The 24,479-nt window shown below is 47.6% G+C and overlaps 1 protein-coding gene across 20 annotated transcripts in view; it reads right to left on the bottom strand.

The window, feature by feature from the left end:
* Positions 1 to 24,479, bottom strand: part of CADPS2 (calcium dependent secretion activator 2) — a 1,612,018-nt gene that overhangs the window by 124,973 nt on the left and 1,462,566 nt on the right. For all 20 annotated transcript variants that reach the window (XM_029616598.1, XM_029616596.1, XM_029616606.1 and 17 more), the window contains one exon: positions 17,595 to 17,669. In XM_029616598.1, the coding sequence (XP_029472458.1) occupies positions 17,595 to 17,669 (75 nt within the window). The remainder of the gene's footprint in view (positions 1 to 17,594; positions 17,670 to 24,479) is intronic.

Below are 24,479 nucleotides of genomic sequence, written 5' to 3'. Positions count from 1 at the left end.
CCCCAGCGTCACGCTCAGGTCTAGGTGCAGCCCCTTTTTTGGGCTTCAGCCTAAGCCATAGGCAAAGCCATGGCTTTGGGCTTAGGCCGAGACGCAAGTTGTCATGCTAGGGCCTAGGCCACAGCCCCTGCTTTGGGCCTCAGTCTTTGCTTTAGGCAAGGCCCTGTCCTCGGGCCTAGGCCTGATGCACTTTTGTTTTCAAACAAATTTAAAAATAAGTTTAATTTCATTTGGGGGGCCCCCTGATTTGTTTCTGGGTCCCTGAAAGAAAACAAATTTACCTTATTCATCACATTTTTGAAATTCATTTTAACGGACATGCACATCCCCTAACCGATATCATCATGTAGTGGTAAGTGGAACCTACTCTGAAGAGAGAAGAGTGATAGTGGAGTTAGTTAAGGATCAGTTCTGGGACCGGTTCTATTCAGTATCTTTGTAAGTGATATTGTGGAGAGATTAGAAGGCAAATTTTGTCTTTTTGTGGATGACACTAAGATCTGCCACAGAGTGGACAAAAATGAAGGCATAGATAAAATGACAACTGATCTAAGAAAACTTGAGGAGTGATAAGATTGGCACCTGGAATTCAATGCCAAGAACTGCATGGTCATGCATTTGGGGTATAGTGATTCATATATTTGGGGTACATCATGGGGGTTGAAAAACTGATTCACTTGGAGCGGGAGAGAGGTCTCAGGGTGATAGAGTCTGATGATCTGAAGGTAGAGAAGCAATGCGACAAGGTGGTGATGGCTAAAGCCAGAGGGATGCTGGGCTGCAGAGAGGGGCATAACCCAGGTGATAATGTAACTGTTCAGGTTGCTGGCGAGACCTCACCTGGAATATTATGTTCAGTTCTGGAGTCCTTAGGTACAAACTTACTGCCTGATTCACTATGGGGCCGATGCAATATTTGTGTGCTGAAAGCGGGTGCTGAACAGTCAGCGCCAGCTTTCCTAACGTGCCCTCCTGAGGGTATCATGCAATATTTAAATTAGGGGGTCATGTTATCAAGGAGGCGCTAGGCCCCTATTTATCAGCATCGGTTTCCTAAACGGTGCACAACAAGGGGTTCAGGAAACAGACGCTCATCAACTGAGCGGTCTGTTTCCTGCACCCGACTGCTGGTGCATTTTTTTTTTTTTTTACTTTATTGTTTTATTATTTTTTTTTAATGATTTGTTTTGGGCAGGTGTTAATTTCTGACTGCAAAAATGTGCATCGGCCCCTGTGGTTTTTCTCCCATTCTGTGGGAAAATAGCTTGATGAATCAGGCCCTTAGATTGTGCGCCCACTGGGGGCAGGGAATATCTACAGTACCTGAATGAAATCTGCTTTGTAGTCCCTGAAAAGCGGAAAATAAATCAAATAAGTAAATAAATAAATACCATATCTGGAAACTGATAAAGACAGGATGAAAGGGTTCCCCAGAAAAGCTACCACAATGGTGTAGGGTCTGCATCAAAAGACCTTTTGACAGGCAACTGAAGGACCTTAAACATGTATATACTAGAGGAGAGGAGGACATAGGGAAGGTATGACACAGACTTTCAAATACTTAAAAGGAATAAATAATGCACAAAATAAATATTTTCCAGTAGGAACTCCAAGGGATTATATTTAGGAATGTCAAGAAATATTTCTTCACGGAAAGGGTGGTAGATACATGGAATGCACTCTGAAAAGAGGTGGTGATTTCAGGAATGGTAATGGATGGAAATAAAGAAATGAGATAACCTCTGTTAACTTTAGATGTAATATTTCTGCAAGACAGTAACCTGCATGGTGCAGCAGTTATTACCCTTAACAAAAGGCATGGGGGTAACGTGCACAGAGCAGTAGTTACTACCCTTGAAAGAAGGCATGGGGGAAACCTGCAGAGCAGCAGTTACTACCCTTAACATTTTAGTGGGGCAAGACTAGATGGACCTCTTGGATCATTTCCTGCCATCATTTATTATGTCAGCTCCAATGATTTTATGAAATGGTCATACCATTTACTACTCTGGGGTGGGCAATTTTCAAAGTGAATCCTGCTGCTTTAAGCACATAAATCAACTGTCTGAAAATTGCCAATCCTCAATGCAGCTAGAAATCCATGCATCGTAGAACAGCATGCATATTTTTAGCTGCATGCTGTTCCAAGGGAACATATTTAGGTCGGGAGAGGAAAAGAATGGGGTAGATTTTCAAAGTAGCGTGCGCGCGGGTCCTGGCGCACTTATGTTATAAAATCTGTTGGCCATGCATGCATGTGCGGGCAGCGTGTGCAGGGGGGTGAATTTTAGTAAATTATGTACGGTGATGCAATTGGGCCTCCCCCAAATCCCTCCCAGTGAACTCCAATTAAGGAGCGGACTGGGAGGGAAATTTCCTATCCTTAACCCTACCTCTTCCCCTCTCTACTGTTGTGTTGGAAATGGACCCTTGAGCCAAGGTGGGGTTGACACAACCCGTAGGTAAGGACCTACGGGTCCCCACCATTGGCAGGTGGAGTGGGCTAATAGACAGAGGCCGTTGGAGCTTCACCTATACCAGCCCTCGTTCCCCGCGGGTTGAGTCTTTGGGTGCCGGAGCTGGCAGGACTTTAGGTGGGCCTCTCTATGTAGTTGTAGTAGGAGTTGGTTCAGCCCAGAAACAGCAGGTGAGAGATGGTACAGTCTTACTCCGGACTGGGTAATATCCTGGAAACTCGGGCGCTAATAGTCAAGAGCATAGTCAAGAAAGGCAGAGGTCTGATCACGGAAATGGTCAGAAGCTTTGTCAGGCAAAGCGGAATTCTGGGTCTGGAGATAGGCAATGCGTAGTCGGACGAAGCAGAGGTCTAGGTCTGGAGATAGGCAGTAGCGTAGTCAGGCGAAGCAGAGGTCTGGGTCTGGAGATAGGCAGTAGCGTAGTCAGGCGAAGCAGAGATCTGGGTCTGGAGATAGGCAGTAGCGTAGTAAGGCGAAGCAGAGGTCTGGGTCTGGAGATGATCAATGGCAAAGTCAGGCAAAGCAAAGTCAAAGTCCGTGTAGTCAATCCGAAGCATAAAGCAGGGTAGGAATGAAGAGACAGGAACCAGGAACAACGAGGAACAGGAACGCAGGGATGAGACGAATCTCTAGGAAGCAACGAGTTCTCGACCGGCAAGGAGACCTGTTGCAAAGGCAACACTAGGGAGCAGAGCCTGAGCTTAAATACTGTAATTAGGTTGATATCATCATCTGGGGCTGCAGCTAGGTTCCCGCCGTGGTCCCTAATTAAGAATCAATGATGCGCGCACACGCGTGCCTAGGGAGGGGCACGGTGTGAGTAGCAGAATCTCACCGCGGGCCACGCGGAGAGGCCCGACGAGAAGTGGAAGCAGGAACAGGAACACCGAAGACTGTGGCAGAGCTGGAGGCACTGGGGGAGGCCCGAGGGCAGAGCTGATGGTCCACAGCTGCCAGCGAGGAAGAACCAGAGGCTGGAATCACTGTAGAAAGGTGAGGGGGCCGTGCCGCGGGTCTGCCGTGGACGGCATGTGTCGCATCCACCCCGACCCCTAAATGTTTCCTATTTATCCTTTTTTTTTGTTTTGGAACTTCAGGCTCGGAGCTGAAGTAAGTTGTGCACACTGGATGGCTTCCAGCGCGCGAGTCATTGGGACAGTGCAAAATGGCGCTGTCCCGGCCCGCCTCCCCCCGCCCCTCTGGAGAGGCCTGGCACTTGTGTATGTATTGAGCTTTACACACGTGGCCAGGTTTGTTTTAAAATGCGCGCAGTGCACGCAAGGCCCAGCCACCACGTAAATTCCAATTTTTGTGTGCGCAGGCCTTTGAAAATCTGGGCCTATGTGCATAGATTGCATTTTCAAATCTAAATGTGTACTTTTAAAGCAAAATTCTAGAACATAAAGCTTGCCATCCTGGGTCAAACCAAAGATTCATCAAGCCTAGTATCCAACAATGGCCAATCCAAGTCACAAGAACCTGGCTGTTGCGGTCCCGACCGCTTCCCTTCTGATAGGGCTCAGGCCCGCCTACCTCCGCTTCAGTAGTCGCCGCATTCCGCCCGCTCCGGACCCCGGGGGCCTGCTTCCCTCTGGTCTCGCGCGCGCGAGGACGTCAGTCTTGAGCGCCCAGCTCCCGGAAGCCCAGCCCCGCCCTCGCGGCTGATGTCACGCCCGATTCCCGATATAACCGACGCTCAGACTCTCTCTCATCGCCTTGCAACGAGGTTCACAACTTCTTAGTTGCTTCCAGTTGCGTTCCAGTTGATCTCCACGTTGCCTGCTTCTGACTCCGCTTCAGCTCGCTGCCTGCCTCTGACTCCGGTTTGCTTCTGACTCCGCTTCAGTTCGCTGCCTGCCTCTGACTCCGGTTTGCTTCTGGCTCCGCTTCAGCTCGCTGCCTGCCTCTGACTCCAGTTTGCTTCTGACTCCGCTTTAGCTCGCTGCCTGCCTCTGACTCCGGTTTGCCTCTGACTCCGCTTCAGCCTACAGCCTGCCTCCGACTCCGGTTTTCTCCTGACTCCGCTTCAGCCTGCAGCCTGCCTCTGACCCCGGTTTACTTCTGACTCTGCTTCAGCCTACAGCCTGCCTCCGACTCCGGTTTGCTTCTGACCCCGCTTCAGCCTGCAGCCTGCTTCAGACTCCGGTTTGCTTCAGACCCCGCTTCAGCCTACCGCCTGCCTCTGACTCCGGTTTGCTTCAGACTCTGCAGCCGCCCGCTGCCCTGCCTTCAGCCGGTCCTCGGCTCTGCGCAGCTGGGCCCCTGCCTTCCGGGTACCTTGGACTTCCTATTCTCTCTGCCTGCTCCGGTCCCGGCCTATGCCCCACCACAGCCTTCTGGACATTCTGCAAACACCTCCCAGTCCCAAGGACTCGGGACCCTACGGGCTCCTCCCGGGGGGTCCCTGGTTCCTGGGTGAACCCTTCTAGCTTGTGGCTCCGCCCCCCGGCCTACCCTGTCTCCCTAGGTAGGTCGGCCCAAGGGTCCACTATCCTCTCCAGCAGCATCAAACTGCAACACTGGCAGGGTCCCAAAGGGTAGATAGAATCCACTGCTTATCTCAGGGATAAGCAATGGATTCATGCAATTCCACCTTAATAATGGTTTATGGAATTTTCTTCCAGGAATTTGTCCGATCCTTTTTTAAACGCAGCTACACTAACAGCTTTCACCACATCCTTTGGCAATAAATTCCAAAACTTAACTATGCGTTGCATAAAAAAAATGTTATTATTAGTTTTAAATGTACAACTCAGTAACTTCATTGTGTGTCCCCAGTCTTTGTACTTTTTGAAAGCATAAACAATTGATTCATGGTCCACTCCATTCATTAATTTATAGACCTCTATCGTATCTCTCCCTCAGCCGTCTTTTCTCCAAGCTGAAGAGTCCTCACTTCTTTAGCCTTTCCTCATAGGGGATTCATTCCACCATCTTTATCATTTGATCACCCTTTTCCATACCTTTTCTAATTCTGCTATTGTTGTGTTCCACGGCGTGGCGCCCCATGACCGCGGCCCCCTACCTGATTCGCGGCGTTCCTTCGTCGCAGGAGCCCCGGGGGAGGGCTCCGACTCGGACTGCCGCGCCTGCGTGGCCTCCGGCGCTGCCTGTTGCAGGGGAAGCCGTCCTGCTTCCCCCCAGCGACGTCTCCCCTCCGCGGGGGAAATCCAAAATGGCCACCGCCATTCTTAGGCGCGAGGCCACGCCCCCTCCACAGAATTAAAGGGACCCAATCCCTTTAAGTGACTTCACCTGTCCTCTATCAGCCAGGGCAGGGGAAGTATAAAAGGCAGCTTCCTCTGCTCATCCAGTGACTTGGCAAAGTCCTCCAATGCTGTCTAGTCTGCTTGCTTCGGTGAGTTCCCTGTGCTTGGACTCTGGTTCCTGTTTCGTCTTGGTGTTCCTGGTTCCTGACTTCGGATTGGCTTACGGTGATTCTCGGGTTCCTGACTTCGGATTGGCAAGTGTGATTCTCCGGTACACGACTTCGGACTGGTGAGCGTCGACCCTCTGGCACTTGACCTAGGACTCCTTCAAGACTACTGTCTCCAAGGGCCCACCTAAGTCCCAGCGGCCCAGGTCCCTATGGGCTCCTCCTGGGGGGACCGCGGGCTTCCAGGGCAAAGCTCCAGTCAGCCCTTGCACTGACACCTGACCTCTCAAAGGTCCACCTAAGTCCCAGCGGTCTGGGTCCCTACGGGCTCCTCCTGGGGGGACCACAGACTTCCAGGGGTGAAGACACAGCTCCTCTTCTTGTCTCTTCATCAGTCTCCGTTGCCGCCTCAGTTTCCAGTGCCAAGGGTCAGCTCGTCCCGTCTTCTGCTCTGCCTCACCACCCGACGGGAGAACCTTCGGACTGCCCTCCTAAGGAATTCCATCCTCCCATCGGCCCAAGGGTCCACAACTCGAGCTTAACAGCTATATCTTTTTTTTTTTAAATTTTATTTTTATAATTGTCAATTATACATTCATATTAAAAATGCATATGCAGAAAAGGAGAATTCACGAAACCAATTATATATATAGGTATTACTTGCTTTAACAAAACATTTGAAGTCTACTCCTTCCAAGTCCACACACTATTAGAGGGGGGAGGTATACACAACCTCACTAGAATTCCCAAAAACACATAAAGAAAAACTAACAAGACTGTTACACACAGAGGTCTTTTTTTTTTTTTTTTTACGTACCGTATATAACAACAAGATTCATATGGTGTTCTCCAAGTTATGCTGGGCCTACTTCCCCAGGTGTTTTATTTGCCAGGAAATAGGGATGTGAGTCGTTTTTCTGATGGATGAAAATATGGTATGATATTTTCTCATCCGTCAGGTATCAGGGGGTCCCTGAAAGCGATAGGAAAACCCCACGAAATTTTCGTGTGGTCCAGCCATTTTTTAAGATGGCGTCGGCCGTCCATTACTCCTACCACGTGATAGGGGCCAGCCAATGGCACTGATAGCCCCTGTCACATGGTAAGAGAAAAGGGCCATTGGCGCCATTTTGTTTACTGGCAGCCGACGGCCCGAGAGTGGGAGATCGCTCCTGGGACCCCCGCTGACCACCAGGTACTATAGAAAAGTTCTGGGGGGGGGGGGCGAGAGGGTGGGGGGATTCTAAATAATTCAATTTAAAGGGTTGGGGTGGGTTGTTTTTTTTTTCGGCTTGAGACAGCGGAAAAAAAAAGCGTTCAGAACCATGGGAAACGAAGATTTCCTGCAGTTCTACGAACCAGATACTGGAAACAAGTCCGGTACCGATTCACATATCTACCAGGAAATCCAATACCTGTTCTGGGGTAAAAAATATATGTGTTCCCCTGATACTTCAAGATACACTTACAAGGAATTTTATTAAATAGAATGCTCCTATTCCTAACACTCTATTTTTTAAATTTAAGAATTCTTTTCTCTTCATCTGTGTAACTCTTGATACATCAGGAAATATACTTATTTTGAATCCCATAAACAATTCTTGTCAATGACGAAACTAAAGTCTCATGATCCATTCTTTATCTGACTGTATATGGAAAGTAACAACCATTGTGGAAGGTACTAACAGTTACTCATTTGTTGACTCCAATATTCCAGATATATTCACGGGTGGAGAAACTGGTGAGGTAACCTGAAGGCCCTGTTGGTTTAGGGGGCCTTTTTTAAATGGTGGTACAAAAAATGCTTTCGATATTATTGGCAAAGCATGTTCTGATATTTTTAGAGTTTGAAGCATATATTTTTTTATAGCATCCTTAGCAGATATTAAAGGTTCTTTTGGAAAATTCAATATCCGCAGGTTTTTCCCCCTTATCAAATTTTCCAGCTTTTACACTTATTCATTAAGGGGTAGATTTTCAAAGGGTTACGCGTGTAATATACACGCGTAACCCTTTTAAAAATCCTCCTGCGCGCACCAAGCCTATTTTGCATAGGCTCGGTGGCGCGCGTATGTCCCGGGTCTATGAAAAAGGAGCGGGAAGGGGCCTTGGCGGCGGTCCGGGGTGGTCTAGAGTCCTCCGGCTGTGCCAGAGGATGGCACGCCGGCAGCTGGCCGGGAGCGTAATTACACTTGCCTCGGCATAACTTAGAGAACAAAGGTGGGGGGGGGGGGGATTTAAGTAGGGCTGGGGGGTTGGTTAGATAGGGGAAGGGAGAGGAAGGTGGGGGCGAGTGAAAGGAAAGTTCCCTCAGAGGCCGCTCTGATTTTGGAGCGGCCTCGGAGGGAACAGGGGAACAGGGAAAGCCATTGGGCCTCCCCTAGGGCTCGGCACGTGCAAGGTACACAAGTGTGCACCCCCTCGCGCGTGCCAACCCTGGATTTTATGACATGCGCGCACTCATTTAAAAATCTGCTCCTAAGTCTCTATTTTCTTTAACCAAATTCAACTGAAGATTTTTACTTTCCAGAATTTCCTTCTTTAACGTTTCTGTATTTTCACATTTTTCAGCCATATTCTTTTCTATATTCTCTACCCGCTGTTCCAATATTCTTTGAGCGTCTAACACAGGATTTATTTTCATCTGCAAGTTCACATTCAGAGTCTGAATCACCTGCCAAATTTCTTCTAGCATAATACGCTCAGGTCTTACCAGGGCAGGCAGTTCTGCACTTCTTGGAAGACCTTCTCTGTCGCTTGTTGCTTCTTCCGAGCCGGCGGGTAGTGTGGACGCGTCCCATCTCTTCCGGGTGGGGGCTCCGACTCATGAATCCCCAAATCGGAGGCCTTCCTGCCGGAGTTGCTCTACCAGCCTGGCTTCTGCTGGATTTTCGGGAGCAATACGTAATATCGGGGATAATGCAGCTCTTGCAGGGTCCCCGGATTCTTCTTCCTCCTGGGAACCCTGCCACGAACCTCCTCCACCTGACTCCTTTCCTTTCTGAATCAGGTGAGTGTTCATCGGGCCTGTAAAAGAAACGGCTTGGGGCGCAACAGCTGTTTGCACTCCTTAGCCCGGCGCTTTCACGCAGAATGCAGCATAATTCGCCACCAAGGTAAAGACGCCAAGGAGAAACACTCACCGACAACCATTCTAGTTGGCCATCTTGACTCCTCCCACCTCAGTCCTGCTATATCTTTTTTGAAATGTGGTGACCAGAACTGCACACAATACTCAAGATAGGTCGCACCATGGAGTGACACAGAGGCATTATGATATTTTCTGTTTTTATTCTCCATTCCTTTCCTAAACATGTCTGGCATTCTATTTGCTTTCTTGGCTGCTGCTGCTGCACACTAAGCAGAAGATTAGCAAATGTTGCTTACCTGATGTAACAGGTGTTCTCACAGGACAGCAGGATGTTAGTCCTCACAAATGGGTGACATCGAGGATGGAGCCCACCACGGAAAACTTCTGTCAAGTTTAAACAGAACTTTGACTGGCCCCTACTGGGCATGCCCAGCAAGGCACTGACCCTGCAGCCAGCAGGGGTCTCCCTTCAGTCTGATGTTCAAAGCTACAGGCGTGCCTAGAAAGTAAAAACAAAACAAACCCAACACCGCGGGGGTGGCGGGCGGGTTTCGTGAGGACTAACATCCTGCTGTCCTGTGAGAACACCTGTTACATCAGGTAAGCAACATTTGCTTTCTCACAGGACAAGCAGGATGGTTGTCCTCACAAATGGGTGAGTACCGAGCTGAGGATGTCCTGACTTGCACCAAATGCACCCAACGACGTGCAACAGGCACTACAACTGGGGTGGAATTTGGTAAAGGGCATCCGCACCCTACCGGGAAGGTGGAAGGGTGTTGGTACATCACGTTGGAAAAAGGTTACGCAAGACAGATTGGCCGAAGATGGAGTCCTGTCTTCCAGCTTTGTCCAAACAATAGTGGGCTGCAAAGGTATGGAGAGAACTCCAGGTTGCAGCCTTGCAGATGTCAGGAAGCGGCACCGATCGAAGGTGTCCCACTGACGTAGCCATGGCCCTCACAGAGTGTGCTTTGACACGGTCTTGAAAAGGGATGCCCGCTTGCTCATAGCAGAAAGCAATGCAGTCCGCCAACCAGGAGGAAAGAGCCTGCTTACCCACAGGTTGTCCTAACTTGTTAGGATGGAAAGAGACGAATAATTGAGGTGCTCTTCCTGTGAGAAACTGTACGGTCTAGGTAAAGGCTAGAGCCCGTTTTACAGTCTAGGGTATGCAGGGTCTGTTCTCCAGAGTTGGAGTGGGGCCTGGGAAAAAAGATAGGTAGTATGATGGATTGATTAATATGAAACTCCGAAACTACCTTAGGTAAAAATTTAGGGTGAGTGCGGAGTACCGCCCGGTCCTGCAGGAGCTTAGTGTAAGGCGGATAGGTAACTAGGGCCTGTAATTCACTAACCCTGCGAGCTGAAGTGATAGCCAAAAGGATAACACTTTCCATGTGAGATACTTTAACTCACAGGAGTGCAGAGGTTCGAAAGGAGGTTTCATTAGACGACCAAGAACCAGATTAAGGTCCCAGGATGGGGCCGGAGGCCGTAAGGGTGGCTTCAGATGGAGCAAGCCTTTAAGAAAACGTGTTACTAGGGGTTGTACTGAAATAGGGACACCCTGTACACCTTTATGGAAGGCGGCTACCGCACTGACATGCATCCTAAGGAAGAGGTTTTAAGACCTGATTCAGAGAGATGCCATAAATAGTCCAAGAATTTGGAGATTGGACAGGAAAGGGGATCAAGGGACTGAGAAGTGCACCATGATGTGTACCTTTTCCATTTGTATGAGTAAGACTTTCTTGTGGAAGGCTTTCGTGAAGCTATCAGGACTCGAGAAACGGAATCTGAAAGGTTGAAAGGCTGAAGGACTAACCTTTCAACATCCATGCCGTCAGGGACAAAGGCTTGGAGGTTGGGATGGAGGAGGCATCCGTCGTTTTGAGTGAGCAGATGCGGGTCCTTTCCCAGAGGAATGTGCCTGCGGATGGAGAGATCCTGGAGTATTGGAAAACCATACTTGGCGTGGCCAGTAAGGTGCTATCAGGATCATGGTTCCTCCGTCCTGGCGTAGCTTCACGAGAGTCTTGACACAGAGGAAGGTGGAGGGAATGCGTAGAGCAGACCGGTTGTCCACTTGAGGAGAATGCATCCCTCGGCCGAGAGTGCTGGCTCCGAATGAGAGAGCAGTAAATCGTCCACTTTGTGGTTCTGAGTGGACGCAAAGAGGTCTATGCGGGGAGAAACCCCACTTGTGAAACAGAGAGGTCGCTATCAGAGGATCGAGTGACCACTCGTGTGCCGGTCGGAAGACACGGCTCAGCCGGTCTGCCAATACATTGTCTACTCCCGGCAGGTAAGTGGCCCTGAGGTACATGGAGTGGGAGAGGGCTTCCGCCCAGATCTGCGCAGCTTCCTGACACAGAAGGATAGGAGCCTGTGCCTCCCTGCTTGTTTATGTACCACATGGCCACTTGGTTGTCCGTCTGGATTAAGATTATCTGATGAAAGAGATGATCTTTGAAAGTGCGGAGCGCATAGCGGATTGCTCGAAGTTCCAGGAAATTGATCTGGTGTTCGGCTTCCTCGTTGGACCATAACCCTTGGGTTTGAAAGTGTCCACATGGCTCCCCAACCGATGTGAGAAGCGTCGGTGGTTAGGATTACTTGCGGATCCGGTGGAAGAAAGGGTAAGCCCTGAAGGAGGTTGACCTGAGTCGTCCACCAGGTTAAGGATAGGCGCAGCGCTTGTGTGACTGTGACTATGGAGGAACAGAGGCTGAAAAGCTTGAATCCATTGGTGTCGTAGAGTCCCATTGTGTTACTCTCATGGCTAGTCGGGTCATGGGAGTGACTTGAACCGAGGATGCCATGTGTCCTAGGAGAATGAGGAACTGGCGAGCCGTGGCCGTATCTTGAGACTGGAGCTGGTGAGCTAGGGACATGAGAGTTTGGACCCGTTTGAAGCGGAAGGTAGCCTTTGCCTGTAAGGTGTCCAAGTCTGCCCCAATGAAAGATAAGGTTTGAGATGGGATGAAGCAAGATTTCTCGTAATTGACAAGAAACCCTAAGGAAAGGAGTGTGTTTGATTGTCAATTGTAGGGAGGACCGGGCAATCTGAGGGGTGGAGGCCCTGATTAGCCAATCGTCCAGATAGGGGTATACGTGGACACCTTCCTTCCTGAGGAATGCTGCTACAACTACGAGGCATTTGGTGAAGACTCGTGGAGCAGATGCCAGACCGAAAGGTAGTACTCGGTATTGAATAATGGTCGCGGCCTACTAGAAACCGCAGATATTTGCGATGGGATTGTGTTATCGCAATATGGGTATAAGCTTCCTTGAGGTCGAGGGAGCATAGGCCAATCCCCTCTTTGCAGCAGAGGGTAGTAACGTGCCCAGGGTTACCATCTTGAACTTTTCTTTTTGAAGGTACTTGTTGAGGGCCCGAAGGTCCAAAATTGGACGTAGCCCTCCTGACTTTTTTGGAATTAGGAAGTACCTGGAGTAAAATCCCTTGCCTCGTTGAGAGGGAGGGACAGGTTCTATAGCATTTGATTGCAAAGAAGGGATACTTCCTGTTGTAATTGAGTCAAGTGGCTGGATAGACTCCATGCTTGAAGAGGCGGGGAGTCTGTCGGAAGAGTTATGAAATTGAGGTGGTAACCCTGTGCGATAATTGCCAGCACCCACTGGTCTGAGGTAATCCGTATCCAATGCTGCAAAAAGTGGCACAGACGACCCCCTACCAGGGATGTGGGGGAGTGGGATATGGCATGTGCTCCGTATCGGGAAGTCAAAGGCCTGCCGCAGCCCGGGAGGTGGGGCTACAGCAGGTCTTTGTTTCCGAGGTTGGCGTAGCTTGAGGTCTGGGTGGAGGATCGAGCCGGACGAGGCCTAGTCGACGGAGGGTAATAACGACGTTGGCCGAAAGAATGACTTTTTAGAGTCCTTCTTAGGTGGTGGTTTGGAGGATACCTCAGATGGAACAGACGAAAGTTGTTTCAACGTCTCGTGGTGATCCTTCAATTCCGCCACAATCTGTTGAATCTGTTCTCCGAACAGATTGTCCCCCAAGCAGGGTAAATCGGCTAGACGATCCTGGACCTCTGGGCGAAGGTTGGATGATTTTAACCAAGCCCAACGTCTGGCTGAGATGGCAGTAGCTGAGACTTTCGTGGAAGCATCGAAGATATCGTAGGCCGTTCTGATCTCGTGCTTCCCAGCTTCAAATCCTTTGTGAAGGAGGGCTTGAAGCTGTGGCTGGTATTGGTCCGGTAATGTGTCAGCGTAGTCCTGCATCTGTTTAAGGATAGCTCTGTTGTATTGAGTCATATAAAGTTGGTATGAAGCTATGCGAGATATCAACATAGCCCCATGATATACTTTCCTGCCCACACTATCAAGGAATTTGTTGTCCTTGATAGGGGGAGTGGAAGAGTGTGGTTTTAGGCGCTTGGCCTTCTTTTGCGCAGACTCAACTACAACAGAGCGATGATCCAGTTGAGGCTTCTGAAATCCTGGTGCTGACTGAACGAGGTATGTTGAGTCAGCTTTTTTATTAACTGGTGACACAGATGAAGGTGATTCCCAGTTTTCTTTAAAAGATCCAGAAATACCTGGTGAATGGGGATGGAAGCGATGATTTTTGGGGCATCCAGAAATTGGAGCAGCTCCATCATTTGGTGCCTGTCATCGGTCTCAGATTGCAGCTGAAAAGGCACAATTTCTGACATCTCCTTTACAAAATTTATAAAGGAGAGATCTTCAGGAGGAGATCATTTTCTACTCTCTGTAGGAGATGGTGGGGATGGTAAATCTGTATCTGAAGATGTATCATCACCCCAGGTATCATAAGGATCATGTAGGGCTTGCAGTCCTGAAGGACCTGGTAGAGGATCCAAAGGCATCGATGGAATCGGTGCTGCAAGCGGAACTGTGAACGGCATCGAGGGCTTCGGGGGGTACCGATGGAATCGGTGCCGATCTTGGAATCGATGGAGCCGAAGGATAAATCGGTGGAAAGGTATGTGAAGGCACCGATGGAACGACACCCGGACGGGGGAATCCGGAACGGTGTTTCTCCTGTCGATGAATGTCCTTCCGGAGATGATGGTGTAGTCGGTGCTACTGGAATCACCGATGGAAGGGCGCGCATGAGTGCCTCCATACGATTTAGTATCGGTGCCAACGCTTCCACTAGAGGCTCGGTGGTCGGTTCCCTCCTCTCGGTGGCAGAGTCGGTGCTGAGGTCCGGTGCCTGAGGCGGTGCTGGAATCGGTGCCGGAGGCGGGGCCGGTGGAGGCTGGAGTCGTCGCATCGCATTCTCGAGGGCCTCCTGGACCAGCCGGGTCCAGTTCTGCCCGGAGACCAGGGGTAACCATACCCGGCTCGACGGGAGAGGGAGGCTGAGGCAGGGCCGGAAGTACCACCGTAACCGGTGGGATCACGGCCCCCGCACCCCGGGAGGGTGAGGGTTTCCTCGGTGCCTGCGAACGAGACGTGGACGGTGCCAGGTCTGACCGAGGCTTTTTCGTCGGTTGGCTCGGCCTGTTCAGAGGTCGATGGTTGTGGATCCTCGACGGGCCGAGACTTGTGCCGTCGATGGCGATTGCTTATCCTTCCGATCTCCTCGCCCATCCGGGGAGGGGACAGGAGTCGACGGCCGAGAAGTCATCGGTGGAGGACGGTCACCGGAGGGTTGACGATGGTGGTTGCAACTTCGACGGTGCCGGTTCCGATGACGTCGATGCTATCGATGCGTTGGGGTGGGTGCATGGAAGAGGAGCCCCATCTTCTCCATCCTGCTTTACGACCCTTAGGTGTCATTAGGGCACATTTAGTGCAAGTCAGGACATCATGCTCACTTCCCAACATAGAACACAGACCCGATGGGGATCTGTGATTGACATAGTCCGGGTGCAATCCGGACAACGACGGAACCCCCGTCGCCATGGCCTAGGGCCAATTTAGCCGCGGGTTTGGTAAGTGCCAAACAGGCCTCTAGGGCCAAAATCGACGGCAGTCGATGAAAATCGGCAAAAAACTTACCGGCTTTCGCGGAGGTGACAAAAATTTGTCGAAGGGAGACCCCTGAGGGGCAAATTTTCTTCGGAAAGAAAAAACCGAATTCCTGTCAGGAACGTGGTAAGAGAGCTCCTTTCACCGCGTGGCAACTGCTGCGCGGAAAAAAGAAGACTGAAGGGAGACCCCTGCTGGCTGCAGGGTCAGTGCCTGCTGGGCATGCCCAGTAGGGCCAGTCAAAGTTCTGTTTAAACTTTGACAGAAGTTTTCCGTGGTGGGCTCCATCCTCGATGTCACCCATTTGTGAGGACAACCATCCTGCTTGTCCTGTGAGAATCAATGTTAGTTATAATTTGGGTTAATCTTCCCTAAGTGCATCACTTTACACTTACCCACATTAAATTTAATTTGCTATCTGCATGCCCAATCTATCAGTTTTGCAAGGTCCTCTTGCAATTTTTCACAATCCTCTTGTGACTTAACAACTATGAATATTTTTGTGTTAATCGGCAAATTTGATCACCTCATCCGTTATTCACACTTCCAGGTCATTTATAAATATGTTAAAAAGCAATGAACCAGAACAGATCCCTGGGGCACTCTAACTGCATATAAAATAGGTGCATGTGGTCAATTGTACTTTGTACCCACTTCAATTTTCAAAAGAAAGAGTACATTCATATGTTTGCTTGAAAATTCAAGCAAAGCCTGTGGGTAAAACATATACAATCTGGCCAATATTCAAAACAGCACTTAACCGGATAAGTATTACTAAGCACTAAGCGACCTTGGAGGGAACTTTCTTTTCACCCTCCCGCACCTTCCCCTCCCTTCCCCTACCTAACCCACCCCCCCGGCCCTATCTAAACCCCCCCCGCTACCTTTGTTGGCGCACGCCAGCAGTCTGAACCGGGGGCTGGTCTGGAGGCCTCGACCACGCCCCCGGCCCCGCCCTCCCTGCCCCCTGACACGCCCCGGACATGCCCCCTCCCCCACCCCTTTTACGAAGCCCCGGGACTTACACGCGTGCCGGCGGCCTACGCAAAATAGGCGCGCCGGTGCGCGAGTGCCCTGCATGCGTAAATCCAGCCGGATTTACGCGCGCAGGGCTTTTAAAATCCGGCCCACAGGTAATTGCATTGGCGCATGTATCTACTAAAATCCCCCCTCCACTTATGCGATTGAGGCAATATTTGTGGGCACATGTGCGTGCCAATATAAAGTAATGTGCACATGTACACATGTATAGCTGATTTTATAACATGCGCACATATATGCGCATATTCACAGGTATGTTATAAAATTGATGTGTTCGTGTGTGCGAGCCAACAAACGTGTGCGGGTCTTAAAATTCACCTCTAAGTTTTTGGCCAGCTAAGGGCCAGATTCATTATGGCTTTTCTCCAATTTTGTGTCTCTGGGAAAAACCCTTACAGGTGAATTTTCAAAGCCCAGTGTGCACCAAAACCGGGCGATACGCACACAAGTTGGGCTGGCGTATGCTGAGTGGATTTTAAAGGCTGCCCAAGCATGCATATATCTCCCACTTCATGCACAAATAAAAGTTCCAAAAAAAAAGGGGTAGGGCGTGGTCTGTGTGGGTATCGATGTTCCTGGATTTCAACTTCAAATTTGTACATAAATACTTAAATGCAAAGGCGTGTGCTGGGATTCCATGCTGTGTAACTTTACTTTTGCTATGGAGGATGTGTACGTAATAAAATAAAGATAAATAGATAGATCAATGGGGTTTTAAAGGGTCGGGGTTAACAGGGGAGAAGGGAGGTTATTAAATTGGGGTGGGGGTGGGGGGGGGGTGTAAGTCATATCCCTTACCTGGGTGAATTCAGAAAATTGGTAATGGCGTCGGCGCACATATCTATTAAAATCCCCTCACTTAAGGCGGTAGAAGCAGCATTTGCATCATATGCATGCGTCCACTTAAAACTGCATGCATATGTGCGCACGGTCAAGCTATAACATGCGCGCATATACACGCATATGTTTAGAATGGGCATATCCCTTGATGCAGGCTGACGAATGTGCGTACATGTGTGCATGCATGCCTGTTTAAAAGTTACCATCTTAGTGAAACGGGTACTAAATCAGGGGCGGGGAATGGGTGGGTCAGGCAGGAGTTGAGTCGGCTAGATAAGTTAACTGGCTAGCTGAATTATCTGGCCAACTCTAGTTGGTCCATATGACTGTTCTAAATTTAGCCAATTTAGCTTTACCCAGCTAACTTTAAGACTGCTGGATAAATTAAGTGGTGCGACTGCACCGCTTAATATATGGCGCAAGTTGGCTGGATAAGTGCAGCAGCTAAATATGAACCTCATGGTCTTTAAAGCCAATATGTACAGTTTAAAATTTGCCCACATAGTGGAAGATATTCTAATACTATACATCAATGCCCTAGGGTAAAATATAATATGTTTTCATTAGTAAACATGCCATGAAATGCTTTGGTCAAATACAAATTACAATATAAAAATTTACTTTTAAGAGTTTTCAAAATTCCACAGTTGTCACATTAACTTTTAGATAAAGCACACAGAAAACACATTCCTTGGAGATGTGAAGAAGAAATTTAGTGAAACAACTAAATTCTGTCTAAAATGGGCATGGAAATACATCCGTCATTGTTCAGCCAGACTTTACAAAACAAGCTTACCTTTGCAACTAGCAGTGAAATCACATCCTTAACAGTTTCCTCAATCAAGTCATCTATTTTGGAATGGTACTGTTGCTATGTTTTAAAAGACAGTAAAGAAACAGTGCATACATGAGCACAAATGCTGTAAATAAAAGAAAGTGTTAAACCTTGCAGATGAGATAAATTTAAAATTATCATTCTGAACACCAGGACAACAAAACCTTGACAACAATCTACACAATTGCCACTCTCACTTGCTCTGTTGAAAAATTTCCCATATACACCATTGAGTTAAGCAGCTAATGGGTTATATTTCGGTGAATGGAGTCCTTACTCTTATTCAGGCACAGGAATGTGAAGGATACTTTTTTGTCTTCTCTATAATTAAGGTGGCCCTGTATTTCTTCTAAAGAGTTGGTCTAGCTGGACAAGCAAAAAGGCTGGAAAAAGATTTAATTAATACAGCTCATGTCTGGCAACTCACATTCATAAGTTACTCTAAATGTGCTCTAGAAATAAAACGAGCTCGCAATTGTTCTCCATTAAAAAAAAAGGACTTTTCCATCAGCACTTCACACAGCAGCTCATACAAATTCTTACAACATGCTCAAGCAGCAGCAAAATTAAAATTTGATCAACAAAGATGAATGGATAGTAACAAATCAATACCCATCAAAAGATTAATCAACTAACCCTCACGCTCTCTAAGCTTTTTTATCTTTTGTTCTTAAACATCTTCATGAAAAAGATGCATTTGAATAAGTCTTATTTAGAATAACCCCGAAAGATCCACCGCCCCCAACCTCTTCTGGAAAGCACTATGGAGTTCCATTGACAAGAGCCAAAGCTTTACACCTTCCCGCCGAGGCACATCAATTTAAAAATTAATTCTTCTTTTGGAAACATTTATTTGATGGCAAAAACTGTCTCTCAATAGTCACTTCACAGGAAGGGTGACTTGTAAAGACCAACACTCTCTGAAAGTTCAAGGTTCCCTGCAACAGCTACACATAAAGCCGCTTGTAAAAAAGCACCAACGTGAGGGTAAACAGTAGTCCAACTTGACAGCTACAAGCAGAACAATCTTCAAAAAGACTAGCATTTATTATGAAGGAATAGCTTTCTTCTACAAGCATGCTTCATAGACTCTGTTCAAATCAAAACACTGAAACAAATCTTATTTTTGCATGCCGAGGACATGGCATTCCTAACAAATGCGATGAGGGAAACAGATAATCACAATAATGTGAAATTGGCTATTTTATAACCTAACATTTGTTAATAATGTTCAAGTCCTTGATATGAAATACCAGATAACATCCAATAGCACATTACTATACATGTTAAGTCCATGTGCAAAAGCCTTCCTTGTACTCAGGAGGCTGCACTGAGCCTACTATGGGTTTTACTCGTGTTTTAGTGAGGGGATTTCGGACCAGGTATGTAAAAAGAGCTTCAGTGCTGAAAAAACCCATGCTAAAAAACCTGTAGTAGGCTTAAAGTGTTTGATGGCAAACTGCAGAGTGATAGCTTTATTAGCTATTACACTGCAATGGTAGGAGGCATGTTGCTTAGCATGCCTCCTTCTACTTTGGGAAAGCAGAGGCAGGCAGACATCATTCCCGTGGGCTGGCCTGCAAGTCTCCCCTACCTCCCCAGCATGCTGAACCACCACTCCTCCTCTCACAAAAATGAAGTCTGGCCCAGTAAGCCAGGCAGTCTGAGTCCGGGGGTCTGCCCAGCCCCGACCTTCCTCTTTTTCCTGAGGCTCACTTTTAAATGAAGTCAGATCCAGGGTCTGTCCTCCTTCCAGCCCTCTTAGAAAATTAAATTGGGCTATTCAGTTTCTAGCACCATTCAATTTCCCAGCCTGCAATCCCTGCCGAAGAAGACCTTACCTGCTCTGGCAGGGCTGTTTCCTCCTTGACAGCCGACTGGAGCATTTTACTGACACATGTCAATGAAAGGACCAATCCCCTATCAGAATTCTGTAAGGACAACTTTCTGAAAGGGGACTGGTCTTTTTAATGACATATGACAGTGGAGTGACCAATTGGCAGATAGTGAAGGAGTGAATACATTTATATTAAGTGCCAATATTAAGGCGAGGTCTTCTCCAGCAGGGTTTCCCAGCTAGAAGGAAGAATTTAGGGGGCTGAGGAGTTGCATGGCCCATTTTAATTTGATTTTCTTTTTCTTTATATTTTTGGAGGTAACATTCATTAACAAAAACAGATCATCTTGTGCACTGTATACATAGAAACGTAAACTGCATGAAACATAATACATTTTCTAAGAGGAGCAGGAGGGGGCTGGGAGGAGGAACGACCCCCGAATCTATGGTCAACTTTGTTTTAGAAGGTGAGCCAGACCTGCCTGCTGACTTCATTTAAAGGTGTGCCTCAGAAAGAAAAGGGGGGGGGGGGGGGGGTGGAGGGCTGGGAGGATCCCTGGACCACCATCTCTCTGTGAGGGAGTGGTGGTTCAGCATGCTGGGAGATCGGAACCTTTTTTTTTTTTTTTTAGCTTGGGTTGGCATGCAAATAGACCACGAGTCAAAAAAAAATAAATGTTTTTTTCAGTTTAGCTTTCTTTTTTTTTTGCTTCTGTACTATTGCATGTCATTAGCGTATTGCATCCCACAGGGATTGCAGTTTTTAACACCCCCATTAAAGAAAACCTGTGTTAAAATCTAATTCTGATTCTAGTATGGGTTTTATTACATCAGCCCCTAAAATGATTTACAGGTGATGCTGTGCCACAGTGTGAGAGTGCTCTTGGTAACTGAGCATCCAGTTCCCGGTCCCCCAGTATTCACCAGCCATGGCAGTGGTGGGGTGAAAAAGGGGGGGGGGGGGGGGGAGAAGAGGAAAGGAGAGGAATCCAATTTATTTATTTAAGTTTCAAAACCCGCAACTTCCTTCCAATCACTAGTGCGGGGTATAACAAAAAAATTAATAAAATCACAATTATACATAAAACTATAAAATTATAATAAAATACAGAATAACAAAATGTAACAGCTACAAATATGCTTTCTTAAAATATAGTGCCTTTAATTGTCTCCTAAAGATTTTAATATCAGATTCTGCTCATAGCTCCTCTGGTAGGGCATTCTACAATGTGGGAGCCATATAGAAAATGCCCTAGAAAGCAAAATTGCTTACCTTGTAATAGGTGTTATCCCAGGACAGCAGGATGTAGTCGTCACATATAGGTGACGTCACTGACGGAGCCCTATCGCGGGAAAACTTCTGTCAAAGTTTCTTGAAACCTTTTGACTGGCAAGCCTGAGGCTACTGAGCATGCCCAGCATGCCATGATATTCTCTGCCACAGGGGTCTCACTCCAGTCTCGTATGTAGCTATAAGCTTTAGCAAAAAATAAATGAAGAAAAAATCTGAGACCCAACTCCGCGAGGTGGCGAGTGGGTTTCTTGAGGACTACATCCTGCTGTCCTGGGATAACACCTATTACAAGGTAAGCAATTTTGCTTTATCCCAGGACAAGCAGGACCAAGGATCCACCCACAATTCACCCTATCTGAGGTGGTTGCTTTCACATTCAAGGTTGTGCTGCTCCCTGCAGATTTTACTGTAGTCTTTTTTGTTACCCTACGAATGGGCGAGTGTTGTGGAAGTGGACACTTGGACCGAAGTGAGGGTGACACTACCCACAGGGAGAAGTCCTATAATTCCTCATCATCAGCAGGCGGAACTGGCTGGAGCAGAGACCCAACAGGAAATTCACCAAACCAGCTCTCGTTCCCCTTAGGTTGACCCTTTGGTTACCGGGGCCGTCTGGATTTAGGCACAGGCCTCTGTGAAGAGAAGAACCCATCGCAGAAGAGGTAGTGGCCAGCAGGAAGAAAACAAAGTCAGTCCTACCAGAGGTCAGTGCAGGTAGCAGAGATGAGAGTGGACCGAGGTCAAGGGCAGGTGGAGTACAGCAAGATGAGGAGCAAGCAGAGGTCTCAGGGAAGGCAGAAGTCAATGTGGTTGAGAAGCAATCCAAGATCAAGCCAAGAATCCAAAAGAAGACAAGCCGGGGATCCAAACCGAGGACACGTCGAGAAGACAATCCAGGGGGAAGGAGGCAAGGCAGAACAGCAGGAAGACACTGAGAACAGACGAGGAACCTCAAGACAGGAGTGCAGGAAAAATGAAGACGCAGGAAGGAACCAGAAACACGAAGACAAGGCACTGGAACAGGAAAAGGACCAGGAACCGGGAACGAGGCAATCATCTACTCAGAAGAGTTCGACCTATTGCCAAAGCATCTGAGGCAGGTCTGGGCAGGCTTAAATAGTGGAGAGCCTGTGATGTCATCTGTGGGCGCTCCTGTGGTTTTCCCGCCAAAGGCCTTTAAATGGGGCTGAGCCAAGTATGCGTGCCTAGGGATGTCCCGCTTGGCTGAGTGGCGTCCTGAGCGTGGCCCGTCAGGCCTGTGCAGTGGCCTGCTGCATTTTCGTTCAGGGCGCTTGCCGGGGTGTCGGCGGCCATCTTCTGTCCCGGGACAGGAGATAAGAGCAGTCGATCATGGGACAGACCCATGACTGGCCAAATGCAACAGTCAGCTAGTGACAGGAGCGAGCAACATTTTGGATGACTCGTGTTTAATGCAATGTGAAATTATCTAACTAGCAACAGGCTAACCTTGCACATTTGAGGCACAAAATTCAGTAAGATGGTGAGCAGATAAGTTATCTGGTTAAATTTAGCTGGATAACGTATCCTGGATATTCAGCGGGATAAACATCGGCTATATTCTTTTTGAATATAGTTGGGTAATTCTAACATTATCAGGGAATACGTTCCGGGGATAACTTAGACTTTCTCTTGGGCAATTCTAGATTTAGGATAAAAATGTATCTGGCTAACTCTTAATATTGGAGTTAGCAAGATAAGTTATTTTCCTAACTCTGTATCACTCCAGAATGCCCCCCAACATGCCCCTTTCTTATTCGGCTAAATCTTAGCCAATTGACTTATACTGACTAACATCCTGCTGAATATCCCTGATTAAAGCCGGATACTTTGAACCTAATTGGCCAGATTTTGTATATTTCTGGTTATAAAGTTATCCGGCTATAGTTAGCTGGATAACTTTAGTCTTAGCTGGCTATATTAAAAAAAAAATAGCAGGATAAGTGGGCTATGGCCCTAACATATCCCTCTTCCTTTTTCCTACCAGAGGTCTAAATTCTTGGCTCTGCTGGACCAAGCCTGCAGTCCCCCTCAAACCCCCTCTATCTGATTTGATAATATAAGCACTGTGGCAGGTCCTGGTTTCACCCATTCCCCACTCTTGGGTCCCATCAAAATTTCAAAAGAATTACAATGTCCAGACACCCCCCCCCCATAGAGAGGAATGCCAGTGACCCTAGATAAAGATGTGCATCATGAATTTGAGGCCTGTTGCTATGCTTAGGTGCAGGCCTTAAGCAATACAAACATGGAGTCTGTAGCCATGTGATGATTTTGGCAACTTTATATGAGACTTTTTCACATACAGGAGAAAAGACTGTTTCTTCATATCAGAGAGTTATCATCACCTCCCAAATGAGAAGAAAAACTTGGACACCAGAACTCGGAAACATGTCCTTGGTAAAAACTTTGTATCCAGCTATGAAACATAGAAACATAGAAGTGATGGCAGAAAAGGACCTTTTGGCCTATCCAGTCTGCCCAGCAAGCTCTCATAATTACCAGTTTCCCATACTTATCAGTTACTCAGTCCACCAAGGTCAGGGCTCTTGTTGGTTACTGTTTGAGACCAATTTCCCGTCCTCTGCCCCTGCCATTGAAGCAGAGAGCAACGTTGGAGTTGCATCAGAAGCATAGTATTAGGCTTTTGGGTTAAGGGTAGTAACTGCTGCATCAAGCAAGTTACCCCATGCTTATTTGTTTTACCAGACTGTAGAGTTCAATGTCCTTGTTGGTTGTTGACTGAATCCAGTTCCTCTTTTCCCCCTGTCATTGAAGCAGTGAGTAATGATGGAGTTGCATCACAATATTTGGGTTGCATCACTCGTAGTTTGGGCAATAAAATCCCAGATCTGCAAGCCCTAATGGTAGAGGCGGACTTGGACGTTGTTGCTGTCACAGAAACGTGGTTTACGGAATCTCATGACTGGGATACAGCAATACCAGGCTACAACTTGTTAAGGAAGGACAGAGAGGATAGAAAAGGGGGAGGAGTGGCTCTTTATGTCAGAAACAATATCCAAGTATCTGAGCTGCAAGGAAGATGGGGCAATGAAGAAGCACTATGAGCCGACCTAAAAAAAGATGGGGCATCCATTTTTATTGAAGTGGTTTACAGGCCTCCAAACCAAAAGGAAAAGCTGGACAGAGATCTGGTTGAAGACATCCAAAAGATAGGAAAGAAGGGAGAAGTAGTGATAGTTGGAGACTTTAATATGCCAGATGTAGACTGGAGAATCCCATCTGCAGAATCTAATAATAATCGAGAAATAGTGGATGCCCTGCAAGTAGCTTTGTTCAAAACAAATGGTAATGTAACCAACGAGAGAAGGAGCTATACTCGACTTAGTGCTCACAAATGGAGATAATGTCTCTGATGTCCAGGTGGGCACCCACCTCAGCAGCAGTGATCATCAAACGGTATGGTTTAATATCACAAAAAGGATATGGAAAAGAAGCACAAAGACCAAAGTTTTGCAGTTCAAAAACACGGACTTTGATGAAATGGGGAAGTACCTGGAGGAAGAACTAAAAAGGCTGGGAGAACGAGAGTGATGTGGATCAACAGTGGACCAATCTAAAAGGAGCAGTTACCAAGGCAACAAATCTATATGTTAGAAAAGTAAAGAAAAGCAAAAGAAAAAAGAAACCTATCTAGTTCTCAAAGGAGGTGGCTGACAAAATAAAGGCCAAAAGA

The sequence above is a fragment of the Rhinatrema bivittatum genome, chromosome 9, assembly GCF_901001135.1.
Source record: "Rhinatrema bivittatum chromosome 9, aRhiBiv1.1, whole genome shotgun sequence".
Classification (NCBI taxonomy): Eukaryota; Metazoa; Chordata; class Amphibia; order Gymnophiona; family Rhinatrematidae; genus Rhinatrema; species Rhinatrema bivittatum.
The sequence above is the reverse complement of the archived record's forward strand: the minus strand, read 5'-3'. Positions and strand labels throughout refer to the sequence as shown.